General features: G+C 46.2%; 1 protein-coding gene across 1 annotated transcript in view; it reads right to left on the minus strand.

Moving 5' to 3' along the window:
* Positions 1-19,248, minus strand: part of LOC119970889 — a gene marked incomplete at its 5' end in the record, with an annotated part of 434,610 nt that overhangs the window by 217,993 nt on the left and 197,369 nt on the right. The window contains 3 exon segments of the mRNA XM_038805997.1: positions 7,087-7,180; positions 8,084-8,207; positions 18,331-18,561. Of these exon segments, the coding sequence (XP_038661925.1) occupies positions 7,087-7,180; positions 8,084-8,207; positions 18,331-18,561 (449 nt within the window).

A 19,248-nucleotide genomic window follows, 5' to 3' on the forward strand; every position in this document is an offset into this window, starting at 1 on the left:
ACTACTGGGTGGCAAACATAGCAATAGTCAGGAAATGGGTATTGAGGGAGGAATTGGTACAGGAGAGGATGGAGGCAGCCTCATGTAAAAACAGGAGTTTGGGTGCACTGTTAACGGGGACCTCTGCCATTCTTGTCGGCCAGTTACTCCACAAGCCATACTCCACAGGATGTCGGGACAGTGGCGGCAACATCTAGGGTTGGAGAGGGCATCTGTTTGGGCACCGATACGTGGCAATCACCGGTTCGTTCCGGGGTGGGGGGATTTCAGGGGTGGCAGCGGGCGGGGGTCGAGCAGTTTGAGGATTTGTTCATCGACGGCGGCTTTCCGTGCTTGGAAGGTGAATTTGAGCTGCCCGTCGGGAATGCGAACTGATATGTGCAGGTGAGGAACTTAGTTCAGGGGCAGGTATCGTCCTTTCCTTACCTGGCGCCCCAGGGGTTACAAGATAAAGTGGTGTCAAGAATGGGCGAAGGGGGGGGGAACATGTTGAAAATTTATACGGAACTGATGGACTGATAGGGAGCCCCAATAGAGGAAGTGAAGGGCAAGTGGGAGGAAGAGTTGGGTAGGGAGTTGGAGGCTAGGCTGTGGGATGATGCCCTGAGGAGAGTTAATGCATTCTCGTCATGCGCTAGGCTTAGCGTTATAAAGTTTAAGGTGATCCACAAGGCACATATGACTGTGGCCAGGATGAGCAGGTTCTTTGACGGGGTGGAGGGTAGGTGTGGGCAGTGCGCCGATGGGCCCGTGAACCATGTCCACATGTTCTGGGCGTGTCGAAAGCTTGGGGGATTCTGGCAGGGGTTTGCCGACATTATGTCGGAGGTCCTTAAGGTGAAGGTGGTCCCGAGTTCAGAGGTGGCGATTTTTGGTGCGTCAGAAGACCCGGGAGTCCAGGGGGCGAGAGAGGCCGACGTCTTAGCCTTTGCCTCTCTGGTAGCCCGGAGCCGGATATTGTTAGAATGGAAGAACACAGGGCCCCCTGAAACCGAGTGAATGAGTGACCTGGCAGGGTTCCTCAGGCTGGAGAAAATAAAGTTCACCTTGAGGGGCTCTGTGGAAGGGTTTGTCTGGAGGTGGCAGCCGTTTATCGACTTCTTCGGGAAAGGTTAAGCTGTCAGCAGTGGGCGGCCGGGGGGTGGTTTAAAAGGGGGAGGCAGGGGAAGTTGGGCAAGGTGGGGGGGTGCAGGTTGGTGGGGTATTTTTTGTTGTGCTGGTTATGTACAGTCAGGTTGACTCGGTTGGGGTTGTGTTTCTGTCCATTGTGTTAATATATAAATGCCTCAATAAAATATATATTTTTTAAAAACCTCTTTGACTGTGGGCAGCCTCTAATTTCACAGCGGAAGGCTGTTACTAATAAGGAATTTGCCTGGTTAGTTGAGAGCACTTCACAGCGGCAGGTTGTGTTGCTGCTGGTTAGCTGCAAATGCCTGGAGGCTGCTGTAGCTGAGAGTTTATGTGATGCTGCCTTTTCTGCTTGCTTTCTGCCTCTTCCCCTTGGACTTACTTGTTGCTTTCTGACTGAAAAGAACAAAATAAGTAGTTGCCTTTCGGTCTGTTTCACCTGGAGTGCAGCGAGGGAAGTGTTTGACCAGTCTAGCACCAGGCTAAGGATGTAAAAGGACCTGCTCGAGCAGTCTGGATGCTTTTAAAGGTCTGTTTTGTGCTGTGTATTCTGTTATGGACTTGTGGGTCTCCTGTTAATGCTTCCTGTGTTCCTGTGGGACAGTCCTCGGACAGGGTGGTGATTGAAACTCAGATGCCGATGATGTGTTGGGTATTCTGGATCCGTGGAGACTGCGTTTACCTCAGCAGTAACATATGCAGGCTACCAACACTTGAAATAGTACACTATTTTATTAAGCTAGAAACTGTTGAACATACTTTCACTGTGGGTCGACACTATGTTAGATTAAACTAAAGGTCTATGCCTATCCTAACCAGCCTATGCACTCAGCACATGGTGAAGATCTGTTCTGTAAGCTGTGAGCTCTGTCCTTCTGAGAGGCTGCATCCCGAATGAGCAGGAAAACTGATGCCCTCTGTCTTTATAGTTAGTGTGCTCTAACTGGTGATTGGCTGCGGTGTTGTCTATGTTGATTGGTCTTGCTGTGTGTCAATCAGTGTGTGTGTCTGCACCATGATATACTGGTGTATATTATGACAGCCGATACTGCAGGAGAGGTTGGGTAGTGGCCCGGTTCGACTGCGCAGCCCAGAGGTTGCGCGGGGACACTTCAATGGACTAACGTTGACTTTTTATGTTCAGTGGCCATTTGCTCCTCCTATTATGGGAGCTGTGCAGGTTGTATAACTGCGGAAGTCCGTTGCAGCCCCTCCTGCCTCTGTGGCCTGGGAGTCGTTGGAACGAGGCGCTGCCAGTGCAGGAGAGGGGGAGGTGGTTTTCGTTTTCTCTCCCTCTTCCGCTATGCTTCCTGTCGGTGGGAGCTTCCAGTGGTTGGCTCACCAAACATCTTTCTATTGATGCAGATCCACTGTAGGGGTGGAGGACGGATGAGTCATTTTTACACCGTTGGCAGTGGTAATCATAGAGTTGATCATAGAATTTACAGTGCAGAAGGCGGCCATTCGGCCCATCGAGTCTGCACCAGCCCTTGGAAAGAGCATCCTTTCTCCGTAATCCAGTTACACTTAAGGGGAAATTTAGCACAGCCAATCCACCTAACCTGCACATCTTTACACTGTGGGAGGAAACCAGAGCACCCAGAGGAAACATACGCAGACACGGGGGAAAGTGCAAACTTTGCACAGTCATCTGGAATTGAACCAAGGACCCTGGAGCTGTGATGCAGTAGTACTAACCACTGCGCCACGTGCCGCCCCCAAGAGGGATGGGACTGGAGACCGCTGTTGTCCCCTTGGTGGCAGGCCCCGAATTGGCCTCCAGTGCTTCCAACTCCATGATGGTGCCCGTAGGGCCCTAGGGTTCTTCATCGGACAGAGAAGCAGCTGGAGTAAGCTCCTGAGGCCTGTGCGCCATCTGGCACTGCCAGTCCTGTGGCTCCCCATTGTCTGCCCCATGGTGTTGACACCTTCAGCAATGCTCCTCAGTGACTGGGCCTTGCTCTGCTGTGCCACATCAATGTCCACCTGCATCTGGGACTCGTCTCTCAGTGGCTGGGACGTGGTGAATGGGACGCGCTCTGGAGTGCTGCAACTATGTCCACCTGTGTCTGGGACTTGTCCCTCAGTGACTGGGACCTGATTCCAAGGCCTTAAGTCATGTTTATTACAGGCTGAGCCGTGCTTTAGACAACACCACTCAAGACACGGACCTCATGCTCCAGGCTTACTACTGCCATTCTAGCAGTGTTGGCCTTGTGCCATGCGTGGTCGGCATAGTCTCCTGCGCCTGTAGACTTTGGGACATCTCCAATCGGCTAGGCACCCACTGGAATGTCACCGACATCCCCTCCTGAATCTCACAGCCATGTCTAAGCATCTACATTAGCTCTGGACTAACCTTGTCCAGAGGCTAGGCATCTAACTGGGACTCAGAAGAGCTCTGGAATCCAGCCGATCTCCGACTGCTGACTCACTTGGATGTTCCTACCTCCACCTGATGTGCATCACCAACTGTGTGGTGCTCACTAGAATGTGCCCTAGACGTCTGTCCACTAATGTCGGCCACCGGATAAATGGAAGGAATAGTTGGGACTCTTTGATGGCGGTCTCCTCTTTCCTCCAAAGGTATTCTCTTGGGTCCGGGGGGGGGGGGGGGGGGGGGGGGGGGGGGGGGTTAGCTAGAGATCCTGCAAGAGAATGGACATATGGTCAGTGAGAGCGATCATTTTGTCTGACATGAACTCACTTGAGACAGGTCATCTGGGTGAAGGGGCAATGGAACCTCACCACTGCAGCGCAGACCAACCTCATTGTGGGTGGCTGCTTTCTCCTCAGTCAATCCCACGATTTCCAGGGCCCTCAACTCATTGGGAATGAGGACTCAGATCCATTTTCTCCCCCCCCCCCCCAATCTTGGCCCTTTCCCGCCTATTGTGGGCTATCTTCTCCTGTAGGGACAAAGAGAGGGCTTTGAGAGCCCTGCACTTGATGGTTCAGGGAGGGTCATTGGTAATGTGTGGGCATCACAACTGGACATGTTGCTGAAGAGCAAGCACAAAAATCAGATGTGGGAAGGGTGCAAAGTGTCAGCCAGCGATTTGTGGGGGAGGTGGTTGGTTGGGAATTTGAGGAGTGGCAGATGGACTTGATGCCAGGAGAGAATTTGTAACTTCCCTTCCAGCTCAGTGGAGGTCGTAGGTTTTCAACAGTGGATAGAGTTCTTCCTTGTAATGCTTCCTGTACGGATTGCCACTGCCACCCAGGCAGTATTGGTGGCCCTGCTGCTGGCTCTCCGACCCCCTCGGGGGAATAGGATCTCCTGGCTCGCCTCCACAGAATCCAGAAGCTTGGCCAGGTCAGCATCCCGAAAGAAAGATCTGCATGGTGCAATCCTTGTACATTAACTGGGAGTGAGTGGTGAGAGAGCATTTAAAAGTAGCGCCCACTTGTCAGTGGGAGTCCAGCGAATCAGACAGCGACAGCCAGTAACGGCGAGAAACTCGTGGGGGCTCATTTCCGGCTCTAACTGCCGTTAAATACAGGCCGCGATCGCGCCAACGTGGCTGCCGAGAAACACTGCCAATCCCACCCAGAATGACGCTGTGGAGTTTTCCCGTTAAATTGTACCCAAAATGTACTTGTATCTTTTTCACTATAAGATTCATTCAGTTTATCTCGTTATCTGCTAAGTGGCTTCCTCATGCTTTGGCCTGGAAAAGTTATGACTGGAATTTGACAGAATTGCTTTATCTGGCATAGACTTGTATAACATAGAACAATGCCAGAAAAGAGCCCTCAGAGTTTCAGAATCCATTTTGACTTAATTCCCTGCAACACCATAGATGATGATAAAACTCAGCTCCCATGCTTTGCATGATTCCCAGCTGCAGATGATTAGCATAAACCTTGTTGCATGCTATTTGGAAAATTGGCAATAGATGTGACTGTAAAATAAATTATAAGGAAATTCAATAGCCTTGTCATTGGAGATGTACCACTTTCTGATCATTTAAAAATACTTGGAGCTTATCATCACTAATTTAAATTGTAATGCTTTAAATAAGCAGAAATGTAATATGGTTATCAAGGCAAATGTTATAACTAGCATTTAAAGAATCAAAACTTAGGGGGCTCGGAGTTATTTTTATTTTGTTTTTTAAAATTTGGTTGAACATAAATGGAACTGTGCTGGGTATTCTTGATTTTTGCTTAATTATTTTGCAGTGGGATAGTACAGAAATCGAGAAATTACATTTATGAGCTCAAAGCCTTTTGAATGCTTTGCAGAGAAGAAAAGGCCCTGAGACACCTATGACCACCCCCATTACTGTGACCACTTTCTGGGGAGGCCTTTAGATACGGGGTCACTCCTCAATTGAATGAAGCTCCCATTAATTATATGGCAATTGGCCTTAAGTGGTGATAATTGGATTCTCGCCATGCTATGGTGGGTTCCTGATTTCGGCAACGGGAGCGGGCTGATTTGATCACAAACCGATCCACACTTGGCCCGGTTCTCGTTTTCAGCCTCTCCCACATTCTAACACCGTTTTCATTTAAGCACAATGCGGACATTAATTCACGCCCATAGTGTCTGCGACTATCCATCAACAGACTCCAGGTAACACATTTGCCATTTTTCATCTTTTGTGTTAAGAAATTATAATCTGATTTTTATTTTTATTCATAACTTCCTAATTTTCCATGTGCCACATTGTCCATACAATAAAATGAGGGAATGAATCATCAATAATTTGCTTACCTGCTTAATTCAAGTTCTGCTATCACCACTCGGTTCCAAAAATGGAGTAAACAGGTGAATGCCAGACAAGAGGTCAGACCTTCCTTTGGCTTCAAGGCAGCAAAAGGCCTGAGCTAAACCCAAGTAAAGGGAGATAAAATGGAAAGTCTCTAGCGGCGACACGGTGGCTAATCATTAGAGCCCGAGAATTTCCCTGTAGACTAGCACTGGCTGATTCATTATCAGAGGAGTTATGAATAGAGCTACTAACACAAGAGGGCTGGTTTAGCTCACTTGGCAGTACAGATTCAATTCCTGTACCAGCTGAGGTTATTCATGAAGGTCCCGCGGTTTTGAACCTTGTCTCTCGGCCCAAATGTGGTGATCCTCAGATTAAAATCACCACCAGTCAGCTCTCCCCCTCAAAAGGGGAAGCAGCCTATGGTCATCTGGGACTATAGCAACTTTACCGTACCTTAACACAAGAACATTCAATATGATCATGGCTGATCTCCTTTCGGCCTCAACTCTACAATTCTGCCCTTTCCCCATAACCCTTCAACCTATTACTAATTAAAATTCAGTCTGTGTCCTCCTTAAATTTACTCAATGTCCCGGCATCCACCACTCTGGTGCAGTGAATTCCACAAATTCACGATTCTTTGAGAGTAATTTCTCCTAATTTTGGTTTTAAATCTACTACCCCTTGTCCTAAAATTTTGACCTCTTGTTCTAGATTGCCCCACAAAAGAAAGCATCCACTTTCTATAAATTTTGTCAGTACCTTTTATCATCTCCTATGCCTCAATCTCTCTTCATAAGACAAGCCCCTCATCTCTGGAATCAATCTAGTGAACCCCCTCTGTACTGCCTCTAATACAACTACTTCCCTCCTCAAATAAAAGGACCGAAACTGTACACAGTGGCGTCATCTGCAAACTCCTGACATTAGGATGAAGGGAGGTTTATTCATGAAGCAGCTGAAGATAGTCAACTCGAAGATGCGTCTCCTATTCTAGTTCACATGGTTGCTTCTAACTATATATTTCACAAACTTTTAATGCTTGCTACTGTTGACTAAAATGAATACGAATAGGAGTGATATCCGTTCTTATCCTACAAACCTTTATCTGGAATTAATCTGCAAGAAAATTATGAAACCCAGGAAAAGAGCAGCAGCCTTGTAGTACAACACGATGTACTTTGAAGAGTTAACAGTTTGCAAGTTCAAAAGGTACTTTAAAATGCATCACCTGAACGCTATTGAAAGCTTTAAATAATGCTGGTACAGGAGAGCAACGTCGGGCATCCACCAAAATAATTAGTCCTGCACTCTGGATATCATGTCTAAAGAGCAGCAAACACAATTGCAATAAGTATGTATATTGTATCACATTCATAGAAGATTACTGTCTAAATAAATGTTTTGAGACAGTACACAATTTAATTGTTTAAAAAGGTTTGTGTTCTTTTGAATTTCCTAATCAAATACAATCAAAATAAATATACACTTAAGTTCTCACATTAATTTCTTTCATAAAGTAAATCTATTAATTTAATAATGGCATTGTTTCAAAATAGTAAACCATAATGAGATGGCAATTAATACATCTGATGCAAAATAACATTCATATGAACTTTCAGGATCTTGCAATTTGCAAATGGCAGAATTTTGAAATTACATTGTTAAAATCATAATATTTGACTTTTTCTTAGAGTAGTTTGTAGTCTAAACTAATCTATAGGTTACATATCTGAACTCACTGACAATATTAGAAAATGCACAGCATTTCTATGAATGAAACTGACAAAGTGTGAATCTGAGTTTAACATGAAATGCACACTTCACATCAGTAACAATACTTTCCAACAACAAAATGATGTCTTAACTACCTGCATATTATGTTGAATTCAGATAATTTTTCAAGACATTTAATAGAATGAGCATAATTATCTGAGATGTCTCTGAGTTGCTATAGAATGAAAATTATGCTAAATCCTGAAAGCTTGTTCTGTTGTCCTTGAAGCTGAAAATTCAAACTGCCTAATCAATCCCATTTCCATTTCCCCAGCAAAATTCAAGATGAGCCTACAAATCAGCTTCCCTTCCTTCTCTCCACCTTTTCTACTTTTCTCCAGTTTAGCACAGTCCATTAAAGAGTCCAACTAATTGCATAACGCACAGGGTACAAAAACTGCTAGGTAGGCAATTAATTACTGTAGTGAAATGAAAAGCAAATGTCAGAATACCTGGAAATACTATAGAAGTAGATAAGGAGTCGCACAAGTTCAGGGATGTTGCAATGTGGATTTAGCCAGATTGTGTTCCTTGTTGTTATTATCACGACTGCACGACCAGACTTATCTCTGGCTCCTGAAGCAAAAAAAATTGTTTACATTAATATTAGTAATTTGTACAATTACTCAAAATCTCCTAACTAACACAAAGGACAACCATCCCAACTTAATTTGTTGAAGAGAATTATTGCAAGTAACATATACCCCACACAATACTTGAGTTAAATGTACATACGTTATTGTAATACTTGAATAAATGTTTCTGCAGCTCAAAATATAGTGGGCTGTCTTGGTCCCTTTACTAGATCCTTTTTAAAAAATTATTCTTCACGGGCCTGCTCCTTTAGACACAGTATTTATATTGCTGGTCCAGTTCATTTTCTGCTCAATGGTAAGTCCTAGGATGTGGATAGTGGAAGATTCTGTGGCAGTAATGCAATTGAATGTCATGGGGAGGTGGATGGATTCTCTCGTTGGAGATGGTCATTGCCTGGCACTAATGTAGCACGAATGTAACTTGCCAATTATCAACGCAAGTCTGAATGTTGTCCAAGTCTTTCTGCATTTAGACACAGGCTGCTTTAGTATCAAAGGAGTTTTAAATGGTGATGAAAGGACTTCCAGTGATAGGGATGTGTTGAGCAGATGAGCAAAAGCTGGCTCTCCTCCTGGAAACTCGAATGTAGGCACGTTGGAAACAAAATAGCCCACTAAAACTTGGGATAAAAACCCTCACCATCAAGACATGCCAGCCAGCAGGATCCCTAGGGGCCAACAAGACAGCAAAGGCAGTAAGAGCCTTGAGAGGAAGACCAAAGCAATGGCAAGCACACGAGGCAATGAGGTCCTGGTCAAACCTGAATAGGGAGGACTGCCGGATGGTACGCAGGGCTCTCTCCCATCCCTGATGAATAAATGGAGGGAGTTCGTAACGCAGGAACTCCAGGAATCAAAGACGCCATCAAAATAGAAAATATGACGGGCAGTACAGTAGGGCAGTCGTTAACACTGCTGCTTTACGCAAGGACCCGGGTTCGATCCCAGCCCCGGGTCACTTTCCATGTGGAGTGTGCACATTCTTACCCGTGTCTGCATGGGTCTCACCCCCACAAGCCAAAAAGATGGGCACGGCTGGAGACGCAGGAAGTGACGATCAGGGAGCTGGGGAAAGCTGCAACCAACCAGAGCGATCGGATTGCCTGACTGGGGACAGAAATGGAAAGGGTGGTGGTGACTCAAGGGACACTAAAGGGGAAGGTCGAGGACCAAGAAAATTGGTTGCGCCGCCAGAACGTCCGGATTGTGGGCCTACTGGAGGGAACAGAGGGCAGGAACTCTACAGAATACGTGGCCAAAATGCCAGGCAATCCGGTGGGATGGGATTTTCCAGAAGTGGACAGAGCCCATAGGTCACTCTGGCCAAAGCCCAAAGCTGGGGAACAGCCGCAGGCCATCATCACAAAGCTGCACCGGTACCAAGACTGGGAAAGGATCTTAAACTGGGCAGGACGCACAAGGTCCTGCAACTGGGAGGGTCACTTAATCAGCGTGTACGAGGACACTGGGGCAGACCTGGCAAAGCACAGGGCAGAATTTAACAAAGTCAAGATGGCCCTTTTTGAGAACAATGTGCGATTCAGAATGCTGTACCTGGCCTATCTCTGGGTGACATTCCAGGGCTGGGAATATAATTTCACCGCACCGGCGGACACAGATGAATTCGTCCACAAGTATGGGCTGGAGAGACAACGCAACCAGCATTGAACCACATACCTCAAAGTATCAAGCCATGAAACGCAGAGATTACTCGCACTTGACTGAATCGTCTCATTTTAAATTTTGATGCTAAGTCTCAGAAAGAAAGGGGCAAGAACAGGAGGTCACAGGACAGAGTGAGGAGGAGGAAGGCGGAACGGTCACGCATTGGTCAGTGGATGGTAAGGATCAATCCCCGGGGGGGGGCGGATAAGCTAATGTTGTGCCGATAAGACATTCTGCAAACTGATATCACAAGCCATAGACGGGTACGTTACTAGCAACCAGAATGGGGAGGTCTCACCCTCCAAGTTATGGGAGGCACTGAAGGCAATAATAAGGGGAGAAATTATTGTTTACAAAGCGCGCAGAGATAGAAAGGAGAGCACGGCTAGGGAAAAACTGATTGACTCCATACTGGAGGTGGACTGGCGGCGGTACTCCACGGCCCCAACCTCAGAGCTACTGGTGGAGAGGAAGAAGCGACAAGTGGAATTTGACCTACTCTCAATGAGGAAAACAGTGCTTCAGCTCCGCCAGATACAGCGGACATTTTACAAACAGGGAGGCAAAGCCACTCCCCTGCTGGCTCACCAGATGACGAAGCAGGTAGCCATAAAGGAAATAACACAGGTTAGGGACAACAAAGGCAGGCTAGTCGCCACACCAAAGGATCAAAGAGGCCTACGAGACCTTCGACAGGGAGCTGTACAATTCTATGCCACCAAGGAGGACTCAGGGAAGAAGCAGTTCCTTGACGGACTGGACATGTTTTGTCGAGGACAGCAAGCCAACATCAAACATCAGGCGCCTGCTGAACAGGATAACACTGGAAGTGATCAAAGAGTCATCGAGAGTGGAAATGTTAGCTCCCTTTTCTCTCTACAGATGCTATCAGACCTGCTGAGATTGTCCAGTGTTATCTGCTTTTGTTTCAGATTCCGGCATACACAATAATTTCCCTTTATTTACCAGAAGAGATCATCTCCCTGGACACAAAGATGGCCTTCGATAGAGTTGAGTCGAAGTTTGAGTACTGGAACGGTTTGGGTATGGGCCATGGTTCACCTCCTGAGTTAAATTATTGTACAGTGCTCCTATGGCGAGCATACGGACAAACACCACAAGCTCTAAATACCTCAATCTGCACAGAGGCATGGGGCAAGGATGCCCGCTGTCCCACTGCTGTTTGATCTGGCAATCGAGCCACTGACGACGATGGTGGTGGAGAGGTATCCAGAAGAGGACAGAGAGCACCGAATTTCACTCTGTGCAGATGTCCTGCTCCTCAAAACCCCAGGCCAGCATGGAAGGGATCATGAAGCTCCAAAGGAATTTGGAGCCTTCTCAAGCTACAAATTCAACCCGAGCAAAAGTGAAATCTTCCCGGTGAACCCGCAAGAGAGAGGGACAGAGCTGGAGGGATTATTGTTCAAACAGGCCAAAACTAAATTCTGCTACCTGGGGATTCAAATAGCCCGCACTGGTCATGGATCCACAAATGGAGTCAGGGGATGGACGAAGGAAGCGGGAGCAGAATGGGGGAGAATGGAAGAGAGTTCCTGCATAGGGACATCCCTCCGAGCCCTAGTCACAACCGTACTCTCATCCCCTCCGACCACGTACTCAAGAAGCCCGGTGATAGTAGCCACGTCCGAACGTGGTATCAGATGCGACAGCACTTTGGCCTAACCGAAATGTCTATTATGGCCTCCAACTGTACAACCATGTTTATTCCCGAAATAATGGACACCACCTTCAAAAGGTAAAAACAGGACGAGGGGACACTAACAGTTAGAGACATGTACATGGACAACGGAGTAGCGACCCTGGAGGAACTCACAGGGAAGTTCCAACTACTAAAAGGAAAAGAACTGAGGTACATACAGGTCAAAAACTTCCTCCGTAGGAAAACTACAACATACCCCCACATACCAGGACATTCGCTAGTCGAGGAACTGCCATTTGCAGGCGACCTAGGGAGGGAAAACTGTGGGGGCCTGTTCGGATTACTCGTAGAGGAGGTGCACTCCTCTCTGGATAAGACAAGGGAAAAGTGGGAGAGAGAACTAGACATAGAAATAGAGGGAGGACTCTGGATCGAAGCACTGCACAGGGCAAAAAACAAATATTAAAACCCAAATATTAAAACTAAATTTTGAAAATATTGTTGCTGTGGGAAAGAATACTGTGGGAACACACCAGCTTTTCAGAATCCAGACTACAAATATGACAATGTAACAAAGTAAGTTAAGCCAGTTAGATGCCAATGTGAGTGATGGTAAGGATCACTATTCAGAAGTCACAGTTTAGAACTTGTAAGCCAATAGGGAGCAGAGGGAGGCGGTATCAAACCGTGCAGGTATAAAGTTACTGGTGCATATGTTGCCCGCTCTCTTCGTCTTTGTTCTCTTTCCACTGTTTTCTTCCTTATGCCCTGCTGGGCTTTTATTTCCTTGTTTGTATTGGAACATGTACTAAGTTTTTGCAATAAAACTCAATCTCAAACTATCACAGGATCCTTGTCTGTCATTTGAAAATAAGAGCCCCTACAAGATGCGGGGCCTCACGGTAGCATGGTGGTTAGCATCAATGCTTCACAGCTCCAGGGTCCCAGGTTCGATTCCCGGCTGGGTCACTGTCTGTGTGGAGTCTGCACGTCCTCCCCGTGTGTGCGTGGGTTTCCTCCAGGTGCTCCGGTTTCCTCCCACAGTCCAAAGATGTGCGGGTTAGGTAGATTGGCCATGCTAAATTGCCCATAGTGTAAGGTTAATGGGGGGATTGTTGGGTTACGGATATACGGGTTACGTGGGTTTAAGTAGGGTGATCATTGCTCGGCACAACATTGAGGGCCGAAGGGCCTGTTCTGTGCTGTACTGTTCTATGTTCTATGTTCTAAGAACCAAGGGTCTAGTGAGAAGGAACTAACGGAAATTTGTATTAGTAAGGAAAACGTGCTGGAGAATTTAATGGGACTGAAAGTCATTAAACCCCCACGGCCTGGTAATCTACATCGCAGCATACTAAAGATGTCATGGAAATAGTGGCTGCGTTGCTTGCCATTTTACAAAATTCTGTAGATTCTGGATAGTCCTGGCAGATTGGAGGGTAGCAAACTTATCCCAGCTATTTAAAAAAGGAGGGAGAAAACAGGAAATTACACACCAGTTAACCCAACATCAATAGTAAGGAAAGTGCTGGAGTCTATTATAAAGAATGCCATAACAGGATACTTCGAAAATATACTTTGGGAAATAATGTTTGACAATCCGACTGGAGTTGTTTTGAGGATGTAACTAGTTGAATAGGCAGGGGAGAACCAATGGACGTGATGTATCTGGAGTTTCAGAAAGCTTTTGATAAAGTCCCACGTAAGAGGTTAATATGCAAAAATAAAACACATGGGATTGGGAAATGGTTAGCAGAGAGTAGGAATAAATGGGTCTCTCCGGAATGGCAGCCGTGACAAGTGAGGTACTGCAGGGATTAATGTTTGGGTCACAGGTATTTATATTATATATCACTGATTGGGATGAGGGAACCAAATGTAATACTTCCAAGTTTGCTTACAACGCAAAATTACATGAGTGGTGAGGGGGATGTAAAGGGGCTTCAAGGCTATTTAGACAAGTTGAGTCAGTGGGCAAACAGATGACAGATACAGTAGATAACATGAATAAGTGTGAAGTTATTCATTTCAGTAGGACAAACAGAATGGCAGAATTGTATTAAAATGGTGTTAGATAGAGAAGTGTTGATGTACAATGGGTGTCCTTGTACACCAGCCACTGAAAGAAAGCATGCAGGCGCAACAAGCAGTTAGGAAGGCAAATAATATGTTGGCCTTCATTGCAAGATGATACAAGTACAGGTAAAGGATGTCTTACTGCAACTGTAGAGGGTCCTGGTGAGACCACAACAGGAGTAATCGATGCAGACTTTACCTATTTACCAAAGAAAGGATATACTTGCCATAGAGGGAGTGCAACAAAGGTTCCCCAGACTGATTCCTGGGATGGCAGGTTTGTCATATTGAGAGGTTGGTTCAACTGGGCCTGTATTAATTGGAATTTAGAATAAGAGGGGATCTCATTCGAACATAGAAAATTCTAACAGGGCTGGCTGACTGGATTCAGGGATGATGTTTTCCCTGAAGGAGAGACCAGAACAAGGGATCACAGTCTCAGGATACAGAGTAGGCCAAATAGGACTGAGATGAGGAGAAATGTCTTCACTCAGAGGGTGCTGAACATATGGAATTCTCTATCACAGGAGGATGTGGAGGCCAAGTCACTGAATTTATTTAAGAAGGAAATAGATGCATAAACACTAAAGGCATCAAGGAGTAGGAGAGAAAGTCTAAGTATGGCTTTGAGATAGAGGATCAACCATGATCAGATTGAATGGTGAAGAAGCCTTGAGGGGTCGAATGGCCTACCCCTGTTTCTACTTTCTATGTGACATTGTGCAGTCATGTGCAATCATCAGCAAGCATCCCCACTTTTGATCTTATGACGGAGGGAAGGTGAATCAGCTGAAAATGGGTCTAAGATACTAGCCTGAGGAACTCCTGCCGTATGTCCTGGAACTGAGATCATTGTCCTCCAACAACCACAACCATTTTCCTTTGGGTTAGGTATGTCTCCAATCAGTGAAGAGTCCCCCTCTCCATTCACTCCTATTCTGCTAGGGGTCCTTGATGCCACACTCGGGTGTGGGATGGCTTAGCTCTGTTTACTGCATGCTGCTTACGTTGGCTGACATGCAAACAGTCAATGTGGTGGCATTGGAGGCAGTTCAGAGGAGGTTCATCAGATTGATTCCAGGGATGAAAGCATTGACATACAAGGAGAGATTAAACAGTTTAGGTTTATACTCACAGTTTAGAAGGATGAGAGGGGGTTGAATCCAGGTATATAAAGTACTAAAAGGGATTGATAACGTAAATGTAGACCAAATGTTCCCCCTTGTGGGGCAATCTAGAACGAGAGGAGACGCATATAGGTTGAGAGGTTGTAGATTTAGAACTAAGATGAGGCCAAACTACTTCTCGCAGAGGGTGGTGAATTTGTGGAACTCACTGTCTCTTAGTACGGTGGAGTTGGAATTATTAAATGGTTTCAAGAATGAGATAGATATATTTCCACTTTAAAAATGGGTTAACGTGAAATGGGATCAGGGAGGGTGGTGGGTTTGAGACAAGGAGGAAATCAGCCATAGAATTTACAGTGCAGGAGGCCATTCGGCCCATCGAGTCTGCACCGGCTCTTGGAAAGAGCACCCCACTTAAGCTCACACTCACACAAGCTCAACCTACCCCAGTAACCGAGCATCCCCACCGAACCTTTTGGACACTAAGGGCAATTTAGCACGGCCGATCCACCTAAGCTGCACATTTTTGAACTGTGGGAGGAAACCCGAGCACCCGGAGGCAACCCACACAGACACGGGGAGAATGTGCAGACAGTGACCCAAGCTGGGAATCAAACCTGGGACCCTGGAGCTGTGAAATAACTGTGCTAACGACTGTGCTGCCTTGATCTGATTGAATGGCGGAGCCAGCTCGAGGGGCTGAATTGCCTCCACATGCTCTTAATTCCCATGTTCTTATGTCCTGTGTTGTAACTTTATCATGTTGACGCCTCAGTGGGGGCTATGCTGAACCACATGGTTACAGATTGTGAGAGGGTACAATTCTGCTGCTGTTGATGGCCCACAGCCCCTCATGAATGCCCAACTTTGAGCTGCTGGACCGATTTGAAATCTGTTCCATTTAGCACGGTGGTGGGATCACACGAAGGAGGCCATCCTCAATGTGAAGATGGCACTTCAACTCCACAAGGACTGAGCGATGGTCACTGCTGCCAATACTGTCATGGGCAGGTAGATTGGGGAGGACACTGTCAAATAGATTTTTTTCCTCTTGTTGGCTCCCTCACCACTAGCCTCATCCCCAACCGAGTAGCTATGTATTTTAAGGTTCAGTCAGTAGTGGTGCGACCGAGCCGTCCTTGATGATGTACAGTGAAGTCTTCCATCCAGAGTACTTTCTATGCTCTTGCCACACTTAATGTTTATTTGAAGTAGTGTTCAACATGGTGTTCAGCTGAGGGTGAGATGACAGGAGAGGGTGGAGCTGGCTGTAGGTGGTGACCAGATTTGATGTTTGACCTGATGCACTCCATGTTGAGAACTCACACGGTTGCTCCTTCCCGACTGTATTTCACTATGCTGCCACCTCTGGAGGGTATGTCCTGTCAATGGGGCAGGACAAACCCTGAGATGGTAATGCATGGGACCTTTTCTGAAGGGAGAATTCCATAAACATGACTATGCCAGCTCTCCAAATTTTGGCAAAATCTTCCTAATAAGATGTGTTTTTTGGTGCCTAGGTCAATGCCTGGTGGTCCATTCAGTTTCATTGCTATTTTCAGAATCCACAGCAATTTGATACAACTGAGTGGCTTGCTAGGCCATTTCAGAGTCAACCACATTGCTGTGGTTTTGAAGCTAAATGTAGGCCAGACCAGGATTTCCCTCCCTGAAGTATATTAGTAAATTACGACAATTGCCGATGGTTTCATGGTCAATATAACTGAGACGAGTTTTTAATTCCAGATTTAATGACAGAATGCAAATTCCACCAGCTGCCATAGTAGGATTTGAACCCTGACTCCCCAGAGTATTAGCCTGGGTCTCTGGATTGCTTGTCCAGTGACATTACACTATGCCAGCACCTCCCCTCTCTTTGACTATTGGAGACAGCATGGCAATCTGCAATGTGTAGGGAAGGAAATTATGTCAGGCAGAGCGTCCCCCTAATTGGGAGGAACCTCACAGGATATAAACCCGAGGGGGACCCTGAGGGGTGAGTAGTAGTGCAATTGCAGTATTGTGAGTAGAGTAAATAAACCTAGTTATTATCCGGCCTACATGGTGTCGTATGAAGTCCTTATCTTCGGCTATCACACTGGTGATGAGGATAAAGTGGAGCTGTCGCAGCCACCAGACTTTTCGCCACCGATCAGCTTAATCTATGCTTGGAGAGGCCTCTGCCTTGAGCAGAGCAATGGCGCACATTGGTAAGCTGGAACCATTTGACGCTGACACCAACGATTGGGCCCAATTCATCGAGTGGGTACAACTTTCTTCAGCCAAATGCCATCGGGCGTGATGGAGGGCAAACGGTCACACTTCTAACTTCCGTCAGGGGTCACACTGCTAACTTCCGTTGGGGGGTCCAACCTATGCTTTAATTAAAAGCCTCGACTAAAAGGACAGGCCGGACACGCTGTCGTTCACAATGCTGGTCGACTTGGTCAAAAGACGCTTAAACACACAGCCCTTAATCATGGTCTGGAGGTACTGTTTCTACACGGCCTCGCAGTCCCCGACCGTATCCAATGGGGGGTTTTAGGTACGCCTATGGGCATGCGAATTTGGGGCCGCTTATCCGAATCCACGTGGGGCCGTTTTGTCTGTAGTCTACGGGAAAAAAGACGCAACACAAATTACTGATGGAGGCTCCCCGACCCTCCAGAAAGCAGTAGACATCACACTCTCCAGGGAGAGTGTTGTGCACATCCTACGGGAACCCAGGGGCTAGCGGTCCTCACTATCAGCCCGTCAATACGATCACCGGCAACAACCAGAAGTGATCAGCCAGAGTTTCCGCGAGAAGAACCCACTGCAGGTTCCGCGGCCATCACCGTGACTCACCCTAGAGAGACCGCAGAGCTTTCCCCAACCCAACGTTCCAGGGTGGAACCCGCTGAAATCAAGCGGGCACCGTGACCAGGAGCAAGGCTCTTGGAGGTCACATGGACACTCCTTTCTCTGGCAAGAAACCAGTCACCATCGCTCCTTCCTCCATTGACGATGACGACAATGGCTCCAACATGGACACCGGCCTGCCTGATGACAGCATACCAGTGCTGTGTGCACCCACACCTTTGCTGGCTGAGCCACTCCCACCTGGGAACAGATCAGGGAGCGTGACCCTGCAGGTTGAGTAGTATAATTGTAGTATTGTAAGTAGAGTAAATAAACTAGCTGTTATCCTGCCTCCATGGTGTCGTATGAAGTCCTTACCTTCAGCTATAACAGAAGCAAAAAAGCAGTGACAATATTACTTACAGTGCTTCCTTTTGATTACTTTGCAAAATTCAATTGATAAAAGAAACAACTTCTTAAAATAAACCACTATGAACCTCAAAAAAGTTAAAACATAAGCAACAGAAATGGAAATGCAACTACTCACAGAATTTAGAGCTAACAAACCAGTCTTATTATCAAAATAGTGAAAAAGGTACTCAAATATACGAATGAATGAAACTTTTCTTCACATGGTAATTTATCAGTCCACTCAGCTCAATGTGAACCCATTCAATGGGCTGCTCTGCCTTGTGTGGAATTTAGGAACATTCCTGTTTGAAAGTACCTACCAGTCAAACATGCTACCCCAGAATTGAGAACATCAAAGTTGATTTTGTGGGACAGTGTTGGTAGATTAGATTTTAGCGGTAAAGAAGATGCCGTCTCACAATGTTTGACCGATGCTGATTCTTGCCTATTCACAGTGCACTGTACAATCAATGAGGTTGTTGGAGGATCATTATCTTCATCACAACTTCCTTTTTCTGTGTCCAATTTAGCATTTATTTTTGAATCAAAACCTAGTGGATAAAATAAATTACAATTGGATAATTCTCACATTCAAAAAAAATGTATCTATCAAAAATACACAAATCCCGCCGAAGTCACTCAGATCTCCATTCCATCCCGGAAATTGTTTCTAAAGCAGGGGCATCAAACTCAATCGGGTACCTTGATGTGGGCCATATTGAACAGATGTTATGTGGATATATTATGATAGAAATTGGTATATGCATTGCCCTTATTTGAGCATTAAGCACACATAATGTATACTGCTTTGTGGTTGCAAGATCCTGCACATAATCTAGACAGTTGCATATTAAATTCTGTTTGTCCAGAAACCTATAGGTCCTCCATGCTTTGAGGAAGCCCCAAATCAGCGTTTGATCAATTTTAATAGGGTCCTGGAGCATGTTTCAAGCCCGTTCTGCAAAATGTATGAAACTCCACGGCACTACCATGGGCTAATGCTAACCCATACTCGATACTACTTCATTTCACTTCTCCATGTTTTTGACCTTGTGATGCAAAATTAATTTCCAACCCATTGGGCCGCTTTTGCCCACTTGTTGCAATCTTTTCACTATTTACTCAAGTAGCTGGTTTCATTCATCCCTTTATCAGCTCCCAGCAACAATATCCCAACCCAAACAATGTGGCACAACCCGCCACTTCATCTCATTGAGTGTCTTTCTTCCCTCGAAAAG

The sequence above is a fragment of the Scyliorhinus canicula genome, chromosome 9 (assembly GCF_902713615.1).
Source record: "Scyliorhinus canicula chromosome 9, sScyCan1.1, whole genome shotgun sequence".
Lineage (NCBI taxonomy): Eukaryota > Metazoa > Chordata > Chondrichthyes > Carcharhiniformes > Scyliorhinidae > Scyliorhinus > Scyliorhinus canicula.